Below are 19,084 nucleotides of genomic sequence, written 5' to 3'. Positions count from 1 at the left end.
TTCCAAATATATTTTACATGCTGTGTACAAGTCTAATATTGGGACTGACTTGGAGTGCTCTTATCACATGGGTGCAGGGAGCAAATGTGTTCAGCAAGCAAATACAGAAAGGTTTGGCTACAAGAAATGTTTGGAGGTTTTGATTCTTGCCAAAGGTGTTACTAAATGCTTAACGATAGCCAGCCCAAACTTTGCAAGTACTTTTCTGTAATTGTGTTAAATTCAGCAACTAAATAGGAACTATTTGTTCATATTTGCAGAAATACGTCAAGTTTAACTATGTTTAGTGCAGGAGCTGTATTAGCTTTTTCAATTTGTCAACAAAACGTGATTTACGGTCGCAAAAATTGTGCACAATTGTATGTAAACCCTAAATAGTTTAGATGGCATAATAAAATATAAAAACTGGAGCTTGCATGAGAGTTGAGCACTTCACCTTCGGCTGCAATAAGCTGAACTGGCCATGTATAATTCATAATTAAAAAGTTGCACTATACAGGCATAAGGCATAGTAAATCTAGGTTTAATGGATGGATACAAATGGGATCAATGGCAGAAAACAGAATACCATATACTTTATTGTATACACATATTTACATATTATGGCAACTTCTGTTTTATGTTTGGTCAATAAAAAACCCCTTTCGTTACACACTTACGTTGGTTGTGTTAAAATAATCAAGCTAGCAAAAAAAACATGTTAGCGATAGGTCCTCATTGCCTTCTCCCGGTATTATTCACCTGTCTGCATTTAATGCTTTTTTTACTTACTTCCACGAAAATAGGCCATGGGCAAGTAATGTCATATTGTTAAATGTAGCATGTGCGCTAGTATTTTGAGATATTATAGAGCATAGAATTTTTTTTCTTTAACAAACGCATATATAGTAGCATCCCTATGGTAAGTTTTAGTAAAATTTGTTAAAGAAAAAAAAACATGCATTTTAAGGTACTTTATAACCAGCATTATGACTTTGAATTACCAAACATTATTTTGAAAATGGCCCAAACCATTTCAGAACAAAACATATGACTCATTAATTGTCATTAGATATTATGACTTTGCAACAGTTTGAAATTAAGATTTAACCCTACACAAAAAGTTAAGGAAAGAACTCCCATTATGCTCTAAGAGGACGGTAACTAGACTAAATTATTTTTTTTTCTTGTTTCTTTTTGATCCATTCGTTGGCGGGTTGTCCTTGTGGTGCCCACCAAGGCTCTGTCCTGATGTGGTTGTGCTCCAGGAGGCCACGGTAAGGAAGCGCATCACCAAAGAAAGAGGAAGACATGGAGAACACAAAGAAAAAGGCAGAGAAGGTAGGGAGGCATTGTGAGGAAGTGTGATGAAGAACGATTGAGCGCGGAGAACTAAATTCAAATGAAAAATTTTGCTTTTAGCTTTTTTTTGCTTTTTCTCATTTTCAAACAGTTCATTAAAATTTGTTGAAATCCGAATGCACAAGTCTAATGGTAACGTTATTTGTGTGAAGTGTTTTAGCAGGGAGGTTAGTTACACTGAGCATTTCATCATATGCAACCTGATGTGATGCCATATATCACAGTAATCTGTGATATAGGCATTGTATGTTAGAAACATCAGTACTTGTAAGCTCAATAGAGCAGGACCCTCTCTTCTTTCTGCACCAGTAAGTCTTATGTGTGTTAATGTTATCAATATACTGTAGAGAATACTTTACTAGAAGTAAAGCAAGGCATTTACATTTATTTTCTTTCTACCGCTTTATACATTTTTCCAGGAAAGACTTGTGGGTGTCTTCTGTAAAATAACATAAGGGATTTGCAGATGATAATGCTGCATAAGTTATGATTTTTTTTCTTGTATATTGTTCCAGTAGAGCAACATTTAGAATGTCATAGAATGCAGTTGCTTATACTGACTGAAGTCACTGAGAGGCCTCTTGCAGAAATTAACTACATAAGGAGAGATGTGTTGGAGGCTGCAGAGTTCAATGTCTGTGTGATAATCACTCCTCCAGCTTATGCAGAAGAGGGTTCAATCAATAGCCATCTCACTGAACAGGAAGGGGCGTTCCAGGGTCCCCATGCTCCAGATTCCAGAGGCGGTAGAATTCAGTGAAATCCACATAGGGTTCCACACGACCATCTTCATCCGGTTGCAGTGAAGGGGATGGACGGGAGCGGAAAAGACCACCATCTGAGCTGGAGCTGCTGCTCTGCGTATGGGTATTGGTGGACTGGAGAGTAGCACTTGGTGATTGTCTAAAGATAAGAAATTGAAACCCAAAACAAAAAAAAAAAGTCAAAAAACTAAACCTAAAAAATCATATATATAGAAAGATAGAAGAGGTGCTGTTCCTCGTACACAAAACATTAACATCTAGAATGTTAGTAATTAACTAATAGAATCAAGTAAACCTTAGCAGATCTGTCAATCCAATCTTTCATTTGAAGGTTTACTCAAAGAAAAATAACATGAAAAACTTCTCAGAAACATAACAGTATACCTAACTAGGTAAGACAAGATTTTAAAGGATTATAGGAAACAATCAGGTATTCAGTAGTAATAGAAATTGTTTTTTCAGAGTTGTATTCAGTAATAAATGAGTTAAAAACTGCTAAATCATGTATTTCTTATAATCAATTTATTAGGTTAAAAACAAAACAAAAATTAAGAAACAACCACTATCACATCACTTGTAAATGACAAAAGGGAACATGGCTAGGAGTCAAAATTTAGGTATATATGGAAATGGGCTAAATGAATAAGCCTTTCTACAGAAGGAATAAGTGGGCATAAAATATGGGTCAAATAGTTCCTTTCTGCTGTTGTCCTTTCAAACAGTCATACTAGCTAATGTTTGTGCAAACAGACAAGATACTAGTGAAGATATTAAACTACTAAAATATATAATAGCTAGGTCTTTTCTGTCTCCATCAATATTGTAAATTTTGCTTGAAATATTAAATACAATTAATCTTTAAAAACCTGCTGGGGTGATCTATGAAGAATTGTTTCAAAGGAGACCGATGGTAAGTGCATCTGTAGAGAGAATGTACTGTTCCTTTTAGTAAAGAGGTGCCTGGTGTAAGTCCCCTGAATAGAATCCCTATTTCTCAGACTGCAAATAATATGCAATACTTACAGCGTAGGGGTGGTCCCATCCAGAGTTGAACTGCTGTGAGTTCCATTCACCATTGTTCCTTGTGACGGCATCACCAAAGACAGTGTGACACTTGTCTTACTGGTATTCTGAGCACTAGAATACGGCACAGAAACAGGATATATGCGGCCACCTTTTAATACAAATCAAACAAGTTAAATTACTGATGTCCTCATCCACATTCAGTGAACACCAATGGTACTCAGTAACAGGTGCCTACATACCCTGAGTGGGAGTTAGGGTGGGCTGGACCTCCTCCTCCAAAGGGTAGCCAAGGTTACGCACAAGCAGCGTCATATCTTCATGCTTGGAGCAGAACTTTGCACGTTCCCCTCCACTGGCAAACGTGTCATGGTGAATTCGCTTCACCCTCTCCACGACTGCTTGAGCAACATCATCAAGAGACACTTGCTTGGCAAACTCTGTGGCAATCATTGCTGCTATCTCCTAGTGGAGATGGAGATACAATTAGGGAAGGAAAAGAGGGCTCCATCCACTCTAAACAACATGTATGCATTTTATCTTCTACACCAATTAGTGCCTTATAAAGGGTTTTTTGAATTCTCCTGTCACATTTCTTAACCAACGTAACAGTTTTACATAGGGAATATCAGATGTTCTTGCTTAAGAATCTTGCTGGGGGTTCATCATGCATAGTCAAAGTCAAAGAGAAGAAATGTTTCATTCCACTGCAATTTACCTATACCTCTAAAGTAAAATCAGATAAATACAGAGAAATAAAGCTTTATATGAAGAGATATATAAAGGGAAATAGAAAAAAAGGTTTCTGCACCTGGTTCGCCTGTCCTGGTCCATGTGCAGCTTCTAGAGCCTTATAAAGTCCTTCAGACATTAGCACCAGAAAACCTGTTACGCCGTCTAGCGTGTGGCAGCCATGGATCTCTGGTTCTGCGGTAACTGGCTTAGATTTGGCAGTGCTATGAAAGGTAAACAAAACCATTTTTTTTAAAAAGGAACATATCGTGTGATCATAAGGTTAACACTTTGGCTTAAAGTGCTGCAAAAAATAATAAGTGTATTGTACTGTACTTAGCACCAACAAGTTTCATTATTTCATGAACTCATATCATGGACGTGAACAAAAGTAGCAATCCATCTTGCTTGCCCAAATGTTACCATATTATGGCAGTGGAACAACAGTATGAAAAAAGCAATATCCATAGATGTACTCAAATGAAAACCGTTATGCACCCTGTCAGAACACATTAAATAGAGATAAGGCAGGCATGTGAATAAGCAGGCATGGCCAATAAATCTGCATCTAGGGAGTATCACATAAATAGGCTTGGTTAACAGACTTGTCAATAACGCGTTGCCGCCAGCTTTCTTGGTTATATACATATTGAAATTTGTAGTTTCTATTTCACGCGCTTTACATTTTTCAGTTTATTTCAGTTCCATTTGGCTAGTCATTTCTAGATACTGCGTATCTTACTATTTAGCTGATATGTCCTCTGGAGGCCTACTCGCATTAACCACTACCATTTTGCTGCTTTGGTAGCTTCATGCATTTGATATTATGGACAAATGAGACATATATACTTAAGTAAATATTTATTTTTTGTTTTTTAAAGCACTATATCACTTTTTGTTTGTTATATAATAAAATAGTGTATTTGAACGTTTATCAGTATGTCAATGTCTTGTTCAACTGTTGCATCCTGATCATGTATTAAGTAGAAATATTGCTTTCTGATAAAGAAGGATTTTCTGTATAACACGAATGTAACACTTCCCAAAAGAAAACAGCTTTGGTCACCCAATCACCAAGATTTTTTCTCTTTGGAAAGGTACCCTGATACATACAAAGCAAAAATGTCTTGTTTATTTCCCATGTTTGCATTCACAATAGGGATAAGGGCATGTGGATGAAAGAAATGTATCCCAAATCTATGGTAGATATATTTACGAATAAAAATTTAGTTTATTGGCATCACTAGCACGTCAATAAACATAAAATTATGAAGTATTGTGTATTGGATGAAAACACCATCAGAAGAACTAAAAGGTGGGAAAAATAATTAAACATCATTTATACAACTGACTCCCACTCTTACCTCAGCAACTCCATGTCAGTGAAGTTGTACTTGATCTTGTAATCTCCAATGCGTCGTGTGCTGTGCTGGCCTCCAACTATGCCCACCTGTTTAATCTTGGCTGCATCCAACCCTGAAAGAAAGAACAAAATGTATGTCAGTACAAAACTTCACGGAATAAATAACCTACGCTAAATCTATCCCTCCACAACTCAAAAAACAATCTTTATAGGAATGAAAATAGTGTTTTCTTAAAATCCGCAATGCTGTTGGGTGCAGAAGTAGACTCAAAATAAACATTGATAATAAAGCTTCAAAAAGTACATTTACATGTTAAGCATTGTCATATAAACTTCACTGCTATTATGTTTCCAGAAATTAGTTTCTGAGTTAGTTCTCCTTTCAGAATAACATGTTGGTTAAGTTAATTTGTACTTATCTCAAAGTTAATTTCTAACAAAGGAAAGCTGCTGTGGATTCCTAATATAAGCCTCAGCCCAAGGCAGCTGGCTCTTTTGCCCCATGTTAAAGACTGCCCTGAATCAACTTTTTGGGTGTATCTACATTAAAACATAGAAAATGATGGCAGATTCATTTGCCCAATCTAATCAAGAAAGGGTAAGAGCTCTTAAAACTCTTTCTCCTAGAGTGATAAGCCTATTGAACAAGAGTGCACTGCTCATCCCATTCATGTAAGTACAAATGTCGTATTATAAAATGTGATACTAAATATATATATATATATACACACGAGGGGCGTTCAAAAAGTTTCGGCACTTTTATATTTTCAATGGAAAGTGAAGGTGCGAGTAGTAGTAATTGATGGTGTCTTAGCGGGTCATGTGACTAGTTCTGTCTGGCAAGCCGGCTGCCCTTGCAGATTACAATAAGAGCTTTCACTCTGGGGTGAAGATGGCTGCGAAACTCTTTGCACCAAAGAGGAACAGTTTTCTGTGAGCAGAAGGTGTGCCGGGAGCACAAATTCATCTTCGCATGCGTGCTCAGTATGATAAAGTTCTCTCTCGTAGAGTCGTCTATGAGTGGATTGAAAAGTTTGAAAGTGGGCGTACTGGTGTGACGGATACTGGAACTGATTTGTGAAAACAGAAGAATAACAGTTGAAGAGGTTGCAGGAAAGCTGAATGTGAGTGTTGGATCTGCCTATGCCCTCATACATGACAGCATTAAGTCCAGTAAAGTGGGTGCCAGGTGGGTGCCCAAGCAGCTGACCGAGTAGCATAAGCACAAGCACTTAGACGTTTGTTCCCGACCCATGGCCCGTTATCGCGAAGAAGGTGATGATTTTTTGCATCCATCGTCTCTTGTAGCAAAGAAATTCAAGATGCAACCGTACTTGGTACGACATTGGGAAAATTGCATCGCAAAGGAAGGCGACTATATGATGTAATTTGTTTTGAAATAGAGTTAAAATTAAAAGTGCAGAACATTTTCAAACGTCCCTTTATATCATATTGTATGTATGCCTCACATCGTGTGTCTGAATTTTGTGAGTTGCTCTCCTGTCTGTTGTGACTGATTAAACACAACTCTTCAGGAAGAACGTTAACATAAAAAATGTACATGTTGGTATGCAACACAATACCAAACAACTTCTAATTATAGAATTCAAAGAAAACAGACCACTAGAGAAAAATCAAACAACAAACAATGAAAGAGCATCACACCAATCAGGCCCGGACTGGGACAAAAAATAGGCCCGGGCATTTAAGCCTGAGCAGCCCATATTTATTTATTTATTTATTGTTAAAGCCCACTCGTACCATCTTTGCATTAAATCATTCACACAAATCATTAACACATTCATTAATGCAGTCTCACAAATCATTCAAGCAATTCATCCTCACATGAATTCATTGTCATACGCATTCACACAATTCATCCACACATTTATTCATTCATTCTCATACGCATTCACACTAGCCCCTCTCTTCATCTTATCTGCCCCTTCTCACTATGTTCCCCCTTTTCACTATGTAACCTCCTTCCCCACTTCTCAATATGTACCGCCTCTATCTATCCCCTCTCCCCCTTTCTCACTATCTAACCCCCCTCTGCCCCTTCTCACTGCACCCCCCTCCCTCACCCTACTTACCTTGTTGCCGGAGCAAGCAGCAACAGCGACCGCGCCTGTGCCAGGGCAGGATCGACTTAGGGGCTGATGGAGCTGCAGCTCCAGGCCCCCACCTTAAAATAGGTCCAGTCAGGACTGGACTGACTGGTCCTATATGGCCGCATTAACGCAGAGCCCCTTAAGCTTGCCGCAACTACCCCCTCCTAACTATCTACCCTCTCCCTCTTTAAAGTTCACTTACCTTTCAGGAGTCCTGTGGTGGGGGTGCAAGGACTCTGCCTCCCAGCTCTGCCACTGTATGGAACAGTATAGAGTGATGGGAGTTATGATGTACTTTTAGAGCATAATTAGATCATGAAAAAGACATTGGAAATGGTACAGCATAACACCCATCACTCTCACGCACTTACCAATCCACACATATATACCAATCCACACATATATACCAATCCACACGTATACACCAATCCACTAATCCACACACATACCAATCCACACCTATACCAATCCACACATATATACCAATCCACACGTATACCAATCCACACGTATACAAATCCACACACATATACCAATCCTCACACATATACCAATCCACACGTATACCAATCCACACGTATACCAATCCACACATATATACCAATCCACACATATATACACTAATCCACACATATATACACTAATCCACACATATATACTAATCCACACATATATACTAATCCACACATATATACCAAACCACACATATATACCAATCCACACATATATACACCAATCCACACATATATACACCAATCCACTCTCACTGAATGTTTTCCTACCTTTCCTCTTTTCTCCTTACAGCTCCTTTTCCTCCTCTTCGCTCCTCTTCTTCAGTTCTTCTGTCTTCTCTGTCTTCTTCCGGGTCACCGGGTCGGTGGGCGCGGCTTCAGTGTTGTGCGCCGGGATCTGACAGCAAACCCCGGCGCACAACAGCTGTTGTCGCGCAGATCACAAGGGACCGGTATCGGAGGTCTTTAACAGACCTCCGGCTCCCTTGAGTGATTTTAAGCCGGGTTGAACCCGGCTTAAAATCACTCAAGGGAACCGGAGGTCTGTTAAAGACCTCCGATACCGCTCGCTTGCGAGCCTGCTCCTCCAGCGGCGGACATTACTGTCCGTCTCTGGAGGAGTGCCGGGTGCCGCAAGTTGGCACCCCCTGATGAGCGGCACCCGGTGCGGACCGCCCCCCGTCGCGCCCCCTGGAGTGTGGCGCCCTGCTCTAAGAGGCCGGGAAGCCCCCACCAGGGCCGGCCTTAGGGGTCTGCGGCCGCACAGGGTTTAAATTAAAAGATCGGGGGGGTTTTTTCAACTTTATTTAACATCCTCCATGTTAAATAAAGTTAAAAAAAACTTTATTTAACATGGAGGATGTTAAATAAAGTTAAAAAAAAAACCCGATGTTTTAATTTAAACCCTGTGCGGCCGCAGACCCGTAAGGCCGGCCTTGGTGGGGACTTCCCGGCCCCTTAGAGTGGCGGACCCGGTCGCAGTTGCGGCGGGCTTAAGGGGCAGGTGCCCCTTATGCCCTGCGTTACTGCGGCCGTAGGTAGGTTAGGGGCCTGGAGCTGCAGCTCCATCAGCCCCTAAAGTCAATGCGGCCCTGCCGTGGCCCGGCCCACCGGGCAAATGCCCGGTGTGCCCGATGGCCAGTCCGGGCCTGACACCAATGGATTATCCATATAAATGAAAAAGTTCTTAAATTCTACAATGAACAAAAAAACATGATTACAAAATTCAACCTGCTTTGTGACAACAGACCATGCTAATGACACATGCTCGTATGGGAATAATTATTAACATCTCAAGGTTTATTCACAAAAGAGAGAGGGGTATGGTTTCAGCGACCTCATTTCACAATTTATTATGAAGGGCCAACACTGACAGGTTTCTTCACCAAGAAGGGCTGAGCTGGCCCCATATAATGTATAATTCAGTGGGCGAGGAACACATATACAGTGTCAAGAAAAAAGCAAATGAACCCTTCGGAATTACTTGGTTTTCTGCATTTATTGTTCATTAAATGTGATGTCACAATCATAGACAAACACAGTGTGCTTTAGTTAATAATACACAACGATAATGCTTCATGCCTTTATTGAACAAACCCATTAAACAATCACACCGCTGGTGGAAAAAATAAGTCAATCCTTGTTTTAATAACTGTTCCTACCTCTTTTGGCAGTTCTAACCTCAAACAAGCGCTTCCAGTAGCTGCAAATCAGACCTGCGCAACATTTAGGAGGAATTGTAGACCATTCTTGCTTACAGAACTGCTTAAGCTCACCTGTATTTTTAGGATGTCTGGTGTGAATGGCCCTCTTGAGGTCATTCCACAGCATCTCTAACAGGTTAAGGTCTTTGACTGGACCACACCAAAAGACAGATTTATTTTAAGCCATTATGTAGTCGATTTTTCCATATGGGTATGCAATTCCCTTTTCACATAACAACTCAACTTAAGTTTCATCAGTCCACGAGACATTTTCCCAGTAGCGTTGTGGATTATCAAGGTGCTCTTTGGCAAACTTCATGCAAGCAGTAATGTTTTTTACAGAGCAGTAACTCTTTGGTTTCCTGACATGGACCACATGCCTGTACAATGTTTTGCGTACAGTAGACTCAAACAGAGATGGTAATCAGTTTCAATAATTATTTCAAGTTCTTTTTTTCACCTCATTGAGCATTCTGCACTGTGACTTTGGAGTCATTTTGGCTGGGCACCTACTTCTACGGAGAGTAGTCACAGTACTACATTGCCTCCAGTTATAAACACTTTGTCTGTTGTCTCATTAATATGTAAACTCTGAGATCACTTTGTAACCCTCTCTAGCTTTATGAAAATCAACAATTCTTAATTGTAGGCCTTTTGAGAATTATTTTTTGTAAGGCATGATTTATATAAGCAGATGTTTTTTTTGAGAAGAGCAAACTCAAAATTAGTGGGTTTTTTTATGTCAAAGTAGCTTTAAAACACATTTCCAATCCTATCTCATTGATTGGACTTCAGGTTTGCTAACTCATGACTCTTGCTGACGTGATCAGCCTAGGGATTCACATACTTTTCCAACCATGAATGTTTGTTGTATTCAACATTGACAAGAACAATACAATAATTTGTGTGTTATTAGTTAAAACATATTGTGTTTGTTCATTATCATAACCTAGACATAATCATATTTTAAGAAACATTTTTACTTAAATACCGGTAATCCCAAAGGGTTCACTTACTTTTTTGACACTGTACATTTAAAGGGCCAGAACCTGTAGGCAGAACCTCGCTCGGTTTAACTCTTCCCAAATTTTCTCACTCTCATTACAATAATGGTGGTTATACTACTGCAAAATACTAATTAAGATCATTTAAGAACTAAGCGTGTGTGATATATATATATATATATATATATATATATATATATATATATAAAATCCAAAGTACACAATTGCACACCAACCTTAATTACTCTGCCCGGTGCCTGGTAACTGAAGCAGTAATGCATATAGATTCCAAAAATAGTTGCCGGCACTCCTGGGACTTGGTTTCAATAAATCTCTCAAAGCTCTGTATTACAAGTCAACGTTTCAGTCTTTTATTTTCAGACTTTCATCAGGACATAAAAGACTGAACCGTTGACTTGTAATACAGAGCTTTGAGAGATTTATTGAAACCAAGTCCCAGGAGTGCCGGCAACTATTTTTGGAATATATATATATATATACACACACACACACACGGCTGTCTAGTACATCAGGCATTTTTCATAAAGGGATCCATGGATATAGAGACAAAAAAGGTGATCATAGTTAACATTGTTTGCATATGCCTACCCCGAATCCCTTGCAGTGGTGGCAGCAGTACAAGATTTTTGTGGGAAAAGCAAGTCTTCTGTCTGTCCCGTAGACGTAGATAAGTGTTCAATAATGCCTCTGCTATTTTTTAATTCACATTTTTCCCCCAACACTAATATATATATATACACACACACACACACACACACACACACCTACAAACCAGAAGAAATGTGAGAATGTAACAGAAATGTGCAGATGTTTTGCAGACAGAGGATGAAAGGTTACCTATGTAATGATTGCGTCACCACATGATACCTAAGCGTGACTGGGATGTGTAAGGCCTGGTGACAACTATAGCAGGCGAAAGGATCACCTGCAGACTCTGAATGAACATTCAGTGCGATATAGATTTACATATAATGCAGCCCGACAGGTAAATACGGTGTATTGTATTTCTGAATAGCTTATTATATTGGCCACATGAACTATAGCAGATTCCTATCATGGAATGGGAAAAATGGCATAGCAGTCAATGAAAGTGAAACACAGCAGGCACTTACCCAGTTGAGATAAACGGAATATCTCATCTTCATTTTCTGTTGTGTGATCAGCATTAAGTTGAGTGACTTGTAGCCCATCCACAGTTGATTTGCAAAGCAGAGCTCTGTTGGTACCTGAAAACATACATATTTCATAGTAATTATCTTCATAAGTATTTTTATGAAGATTTCACTTACAATATTATGGCTCTTATGATATTCTGGTTAAAGGGGCAGTAATGCCCCTTTTCCTCATCAGGAATCAATAAAGCAGTGTAGGTTTCTCTATTTCTTTATCTTTCAGTTAAGTTAGCCAGTGTTTCACTCCGAGGTATTTATCCTGCAAAGTGGCACACTAGCCAGCTAAACAGGCTACTAGGTCATCAAGCTGAAACCGAAAGGGTCACATAGCAGAAAGTGGCTCAGACACAACAAACACTCTACAGAGTGGAAAAAGTAAATGGGCTGTTGGACCCAAATTTCTAGATTAATGTTATCATATTGGAGCAATAAAAAGAACAAACATTGGTGTTTCTTAATTAAACCATGGGTATGCATGTCAGTTGACTTTTTTCACTATGCATTATGAAGGCAAACCAAGAAGCGCATGAAATGTGTCAACACATGAAGCAGTGCAAACCCAGAACGGTCTTGTAGGGGAAACCTGCACTGAAAAAGTCAGATGGCATCTTCCATGTCAACTCACCTGCAAATCACTAGTCAGTGAATCAACCCCCCAAGGTAATAATAGCTGGACAAGATATGCTCTAAAATCTGTCTTCAGTAAAACTATCTCAAATAAAAGTGATCATGTTATTCACAAATATAATCTAGTTTGAAATAGAAGTTGTGTGGTGCAAATTTTCATAATAATTAGAAAAGGGCATGAGACAGTCTTCTCTTGTCATCTCACCACAACTCATTGATTAGGAAAGAAACCCCAGTGGGGGAGTGTGACATTGCTACAGCTGAACGTGCGCCTGACCAAATAGACTCACATTTTGAATACCTTTGAAAATAAATAGCCATGTTATTGTACGTGCAATTATGTTTCCTTCACTGCTATAAAGTAACAGATCAAACTTGAGTTTTTGCTGGAGGTATTAATGTTAACATGACCTTTTTTTTTTAGGAATAAAAGGAGAATAAAAAATACCCATTAGTCCTTCATTAACATGGTAATTATCCTCTACACTTGATGTACATCTATACTTCAGAATCACACACCAACATTAGCCACGTAAAGTTTGTTGTTCACAATGAGCACTACAATGACCATTGCTCCTCCATATATTTCCTTCTCGAGGGTGTTTAGCCGGTCCACAATTTTCTGATACTGGCTAGGGAGCTGCTGGTGGACTTCACCCTACAAGAAGAAAAGAGTGAAAATGTATAAATGCAACATCAGCATGATCACAGAGCCAAAGTGCCAATCTGTTTTTAAGACATTTTTAATGGGATCATGGGATCAGGGAAATTGTAATTACAGCTAAAACTGTACAATGTACTACAGCTCAGTCCCCAATAGACTTAGCACTTAAAACAAACAAACCATACACAAAATGTCACTATACAAAAGAAAATGAGTACACCACAATTTCCAAAAGGTCAACTTTCTTTTTGCAAAATAAGAATAAAACCATCTTCACAAAAGTCTGGCCTTTTTTATCTTGCACAATGATTCTGGAAATTGTGATTTGCTTAATGTTCTTCATGCTTGTATTACCTGGTTAAGACAGGCACCTAATTTCCATTTAAACTGTGTATAGGATTTCTAACAGTATATGAACATATGTATATATGTATGTGTGTTTATTTGTGTAACCCAGTATATATTTAAATTGATATCCTGAAAAATATGTTTTCTTATGTGTTTATATATATACACATATAAATATTTACATACATGCATACAAACAAACAAATTTAATGTCCTCTGGGAAGTTACCTCTGGGAGTTGAGATAGGAGACTTGCTTTTTCTGCCAAGGAATCATCAATGGATTCCAGGAAACTTCTCTCGACGACATCAAAAGCCTAAAGGGGAAAAGGAAGACATTATAACAGGGGTTTACTTGGGACTGAACATTACACACAGGACACATTACTACCAGAGGTAAATATATTTTAAGAAAGAGGCAATTTATCATATCGTAAAATATAATTATTATGACTACTCCCATATAACAAAAATGTAAACAGGATATATTAGTGAGGGCATATTTTCAGTGCATTAAAGGGTGTATTTTTCTAAATCTGAATGTCAGCTTTAAGAGGTGGGTTGTGAAGTGTGATCTCTGAATTCCCACACCATCACTAGAAATTATGGGGAAGCAGTCAGTGGAGCCAGCCTACAAGGCATTCTTTTAGGTCCTTTAACTACCTGATAAAATATTGAAGAAACAAAGATTTTATTAGTAGAGATGATGCCCTCACTGTTTTAATATGTCTATAGTGATATCGATACACAGGAAACAGTAGTTGAATAACAGTATTTTAAAAAAAAAAAATGTTTATGACCATTAGCCATGCTAGGGTTACCTTTTGATGATATGAGATTTTATTCAATAATAAATTGACCTACTTGTGTCCAAAATGGGTATATATAAGGTATGCAATATTACATTGTTATTACACAACGCTAATTGCTAGAGTCTTCTTCCAAGAAACTGCATTCCCCTTGTTGATTTATTCAAATCCCCAAAACGTAAACGTATATAGTTATTGTCAACCAACAAGCAGAATGTGATCTGTAAGACAGCCAATAACAACCTGATGTCTTCACAAATGAACTGTGCTTTCAGTAACCGTAGCTTCCCCTCACCTGTAACAATACTCTCTGAACCTCTGCATCAGTGACGTCTGAGTGTAACTGCCCCAACAGAAGCTCAGCTGCCAGCCGCTGCCCCACGAAGTTGGTAGCCCTGGTGCCATTATAACCATTGAACACTCCATACAGGTAAATATTGTCCCCCCTGAAAAAATATATACAATGTTTTATCATATAATAAAATATTTACTTACCTTTTAACTAATGTGTAGCACACATTTATATATATTTTACCATTCAACTTTCTTATTCACCCATATACATTTTCAACACAGTTTAGCTTTTTCATGTAATCAAACACAGTTTAGTTTTTTCATATAATCAAACACCCATCAGGCAAGGCAGTATAAATTAAATCTTTACATACGCCACGGAAACAGCTTCTTTATCTGTGTTGCAATACTGATATACATAGACACACACAGGCATAATGTAATGCTTAACCCCTTCACAACAAAGCCCATACATGTACAGGCTCAAAGTGCATTGTCATTAATGGGTTTAAGGACAATCCGTTATCCTTAAGGGGTTAATAGTCACAACAACCACATGCATTCATACAGAGGTATCCCCACATAAAAGCAAAAACACATGCGCACACACCGACCTCGACAAACACAGATTCAAGCTAATGGTTGCCCAGTATCTCTTTTCCTGTAAACACACTTTCGCTGTATAATCTTGAGCAAGATACAATTAGGGGATGAAACTAGGGCTGCAACTAACGATTATTTTAATAATCGATTAATCGGCCGATTATTTTTTCGATTAATCGATTAATCGGATAAAAAAAAACAATATGCAAATTTTTCGTTTATTTAAAAGAATTTAATGAACTGGATGTTAAAAAACAACTTAAAATTTACATTAACATTCTTATTTTGTTATGATGTAATAAAAAACAATATTTTCAAAGTACAAGAACCCAAACACAATATTTATGAAACAAAATAACCCCAAACATTCTGAAAAGAGGTGGACTATTACTGTTCAAGAAACTTTGCCCCAGCACTTTGCACTTTGCACCCAGCACTTTGCACCCAGCACTTTGCACCCAGCACTTTGCACCCAGCCCTGGCACTTTGCACCCAGCACTTTGCACCCAGCACTTTGCCCCAGCCCTGGCACTTTGCATCCAGCACTTTGCACCCAGCATTCAGCACTTTGCACCAGCACTTTGCACTTTGCACCCAGCCCTGGCACTTTGCACCCAGCACTTTGCACCCAGCCCTGGCACTTTGCACCCAGCACTGGCACTTTGCACCCAGCACTTTGCACTGTGCCCCTGCACCCAGTCTCTAACTCTGCCCTGCACCCAGCCCTGCCCCCACATTCTGCCCTGCCCCCACACTCACACTCTGCCCTGCACCCACTCTGCCCTGCACCCACACTCACACCCTGCCCTGCATCCCCACCCCCACTCTGCCCTGCACCCAGTCTCCCACTCTGCTCTGCACCCACACTCACACCCTGCATCCCCACCCCCACTCTGCCCTGCACCCAGTCTCCTGCCCTGCACCCCCCACCCCCACTCTGCCCTGCACCCCCACCCCCACTCTGCCCTGCACCCCCACCCCCACTCTGCCCTGCACCCACACTCACGAACCGCTCTGTGCGAATGGAGCCACTCGCACAGAGCGAACCGCTCTGTGCGAATGGAGCCACTCGCACAGAGCGAACCGCTCTGTGCGAATGGAGCCACTCGCACAGAGCGAACCGCTCTGTGCGAATGGAGCCACTCGCACAGAGCGAACCGCTCTGTGCGAATGGAGCCACTCGCACAGAGCGAACCGCTCTGTGCGAATGGAGCCACTCGCACAGAGCGAACCGCTCTGTGCGAGTGGCTCCATTCGCACAGAGCGATTCGCTCTGTGCGAGTGGCTCTGTGCGATCCGTGCACATAGACATGAAGAATACTTACCTCCGGAACGCGTCACATCCGTCACGTAGCTAAAAGAAGGCGGAGACTGCAGAGCGTGTAGCAGAAGCGGGGAACGCTCGCGGAGGTAAGTAAAAGGAGCCGAGTGCTCCAACAACGAATTGATCACTCGATTAATCGATAACGGAAATCGTTATCGATGATTTCCGTTATCGATTATTATCGATTTTATCGATTCGTTGTTTCAGCTCTAGATGAAACTGTAATGAGGGAAGCAACAGGGTTAAACCTTACCTGAATTTGAGCCAGTTGTCTTCACGTGGATGCTCTTCCTTACCCAGTCCCTCTAAATTGTAGGTTTGATTGGAAGCTGATCCGACCCCAGAAAGATGACAGAGAGGGAGGTCGTCTGTCCAGCTCTGCTGCTCCTGGGGAAATTAATTAATAGGGATGGAAGAACTAATATGGTGGGAACCTTGAATTTAATGATGAGTATAGGTATATAGGCATTGTACGCTACTATAATGTCTACACTCTCTAATTTTACTATGGACCCTATCCATAGGGTCCATTATTGTAAAACTTACGTGCCTGGTTATGCTAATTAACAAAATAATGCCATAAACACTCGCATTGTATGAAAGCAATCAGAACACCACCCAATTCATATTAACATTCTGAAAGCCTAATTTTTTTTTAGTTAGTTTAGTTTAGTTATGGCTGGCAGCTTACAACAGCAAACTTGGAAACATTCTAGTATTTATTTTTAAAACAAATATGGTAAACCTAATTATAATAATACATATGGGCTGTGGACTACATCAAGAGGTAAATGATATCGCAGGATTAGTAATAGAGATGATCAGTACACAAATCTATATAAAATCCCACTTTTGTGTCCTACAGCAGATAAGAATAGAAATAGAAATAGATCATAATACAAAATAACTGTAAAACATGCTTTGTCAAACTTTAAAAAACAGTATAATGTTAGGCACTTTGTTAAAGGCATTAACGATATAGACATATAGACATATGTATCTGTATCTACACAGATCTATATATATATATATATATATATATATATATATATATATATAACAGTACATATCAGCCTTGGAAGACAGGTACATTCTATAATCCATTTAACTTTTTACCGATTAATGCTCATATGTTTATGAGGTTCTTATGTAAATCTATCCTATTCTGCAAGCAGTGTCTTTGCCCATGACCCTCTGCCTTGTCATATATACTTCTATTAACTATTATTTTATATTATTTTATCCTCGCCCTAATCTTTTCCGTAACTCTGACCTATTACTCCTACAACTTTAATTCATTTAGACATTCCTCTTCCTCCACTGATATGATATTTCTTACACTTTGCAGCAGACTCCTCCTCGGCGCCGCCATCTTCAGTCAGCAGTGACGCCACATCGCTGCACGTAAACCACGTGATTGAATATAACGCACTTGTCAAGCCACAGCGACTTCTGCTGGCCATACTAAGGTATTGCAAAATAAAATCCTATTGAGCTCACTAAATTTAAAAAATACACGTTTCATTATGGTAACACACTAAATGAATGAATGAATGACTTTTATTATTTAGTGCACCAAGAATTATTATTTTTTTCAAATACATAAATATATAAAAATATTAATTGGTATGAAAAAATATAGAAATTAATGGGAAAAAATAAAAAAACGTTTACAATTTTTCTATAATAAATTGTAGCTGAATAAAAATACCCCTAAAATACATTCACCCCAACAATATAAAAAACTAACAAAAAAGTGTATGTATATATATATATATATATATATATATATATATATATATAATACCAATTACAAAAGTTATGGTGGGTAAAGGTGATGGAAAACCCTTAAAATTAAGAGGGTAGTAGAAGCATTATCAAACACTCGTCTACAGCAGAAGGCTTTTTTTCCCTCAGAAATCTCATGGTGCTGCCACAACCACAAGGGATTCTGGATAGGCACATGCAAACCAGGTTAACAATGATCACCTTTTGCCTCTATACAGTAGCATACCTAGCGGGGGGCGGTCCGCTCCGGGTGCCGCTCGTCAGGGGAGTGCCACGGGCTAGGTTGACCACATGTCCCGGATCACCGGCAGCCTCGTCAGTTTTTGTTTTTTTTACACGGAGGAGAGAGTGGTTGCTAGGCGCCCCTCAGTCTCCTTCGCGAGGCCTCTAACTCCGTCACGGTGCCGGCATGTCATGCTGAGCACCGATATATGTCGTCATATTTCGGTGCTCAGCAGTGCAGCGGCAAAGCAGGAAGCAGCGGCAAAGCAGGAAGACGGATGCGTTGTGCTCCCACCGCAGGACTTCTGGATGGTAAGTCCAAAACCTTTAACTACAAAGGGGGAGAGGGTAGATAGTGAGAAGGGAGGAAGGGAGAGGGGAAGATAGTGAGAAGGGAGGGGGTAGATAGTGAAAAGGGAGGGAGGGAGGGGGTAGATAGTGAAAAGGGAGGGAGGGGGTAGATAGTTAGAGGTGGGTAGATAGTGTGAAGGGAGGGATGGGGTAGATAGAGGAGAGGGAGAGGGAGTAGATAGTGAGAAGGGAGGGGGAGGGGGTAGATAGTGAGAAGGGAGGGGGAGGGGGTAGATAGTGAGAAGGGAGGGGGATAGATAGTGAGAAGGGAGAGGGTAGATAGTGAGAAGGGAGGGGGGTAGATAGTGAG

The 19,084-nt window shown here is 39.7% G+C and overlaps 1 protein-coding gene across 1 annotated transcript; it reads right to left on the bottom strand.

Moving 5' to 3' along the window:
* Positions 1 to 553: 553 nt before the first annotated feature.
* Positions 554 to 17,811, bottom strand: TAB1 (TGF-beta activated kinase 1 (MAP3K7) binding protein 1). Its single transcript, XM_053469961.1, has 11 exons — positions 17,753 to 17,811; positions 16,667 to 16,800; positions 14,488 to 14,638; positions 13,614 to 13,700; positions 12,893 to 13,031; positions 11,687 to 11,800; positions 5,225 to 5,336; positions 3,940 to 4,084; positions 3,371 to 3,593; positions 3,129 to 3,279; positions 554 to 2,244 (listed from the first exon to the last, which is right to left on the bottom strand). The coding sequence occupies exons 1-11, from the start codon at positions 17,783 to 17,785 to the stop codon at positions 2,034 to 2,036; spliced, it is 1,500 nt and encodes a 499-aa protein (XP_053325936.1). The 5' UTR covers positions 17,786 to 17,811; the 3' UTR covers positions 554 to 2,033.
* Positions 17,812 to 19,084: the final 1,273 nt, after the last annotated feature.

The sequence above is a fragment of the Spea bombifrons genome, chromosome 6, assembly GCF_027358695.1.
Source record: "Spea bombifrons isolate aSpeBom1 chromosome 6, aSpeBom1.2.pri, whole genome shotgun sequence".
Lineage (NCBI taxonomy): Eukaryota > Metazoa > Chordata > Amphibia > Anura > Pelobatidae > Spea > Spea bombifrons.
The sequence above is the reverse complement of the archived record's forward strand: the minus strand, read 5'-3'. Positions and strand labels throughout refer to the sequence as shown.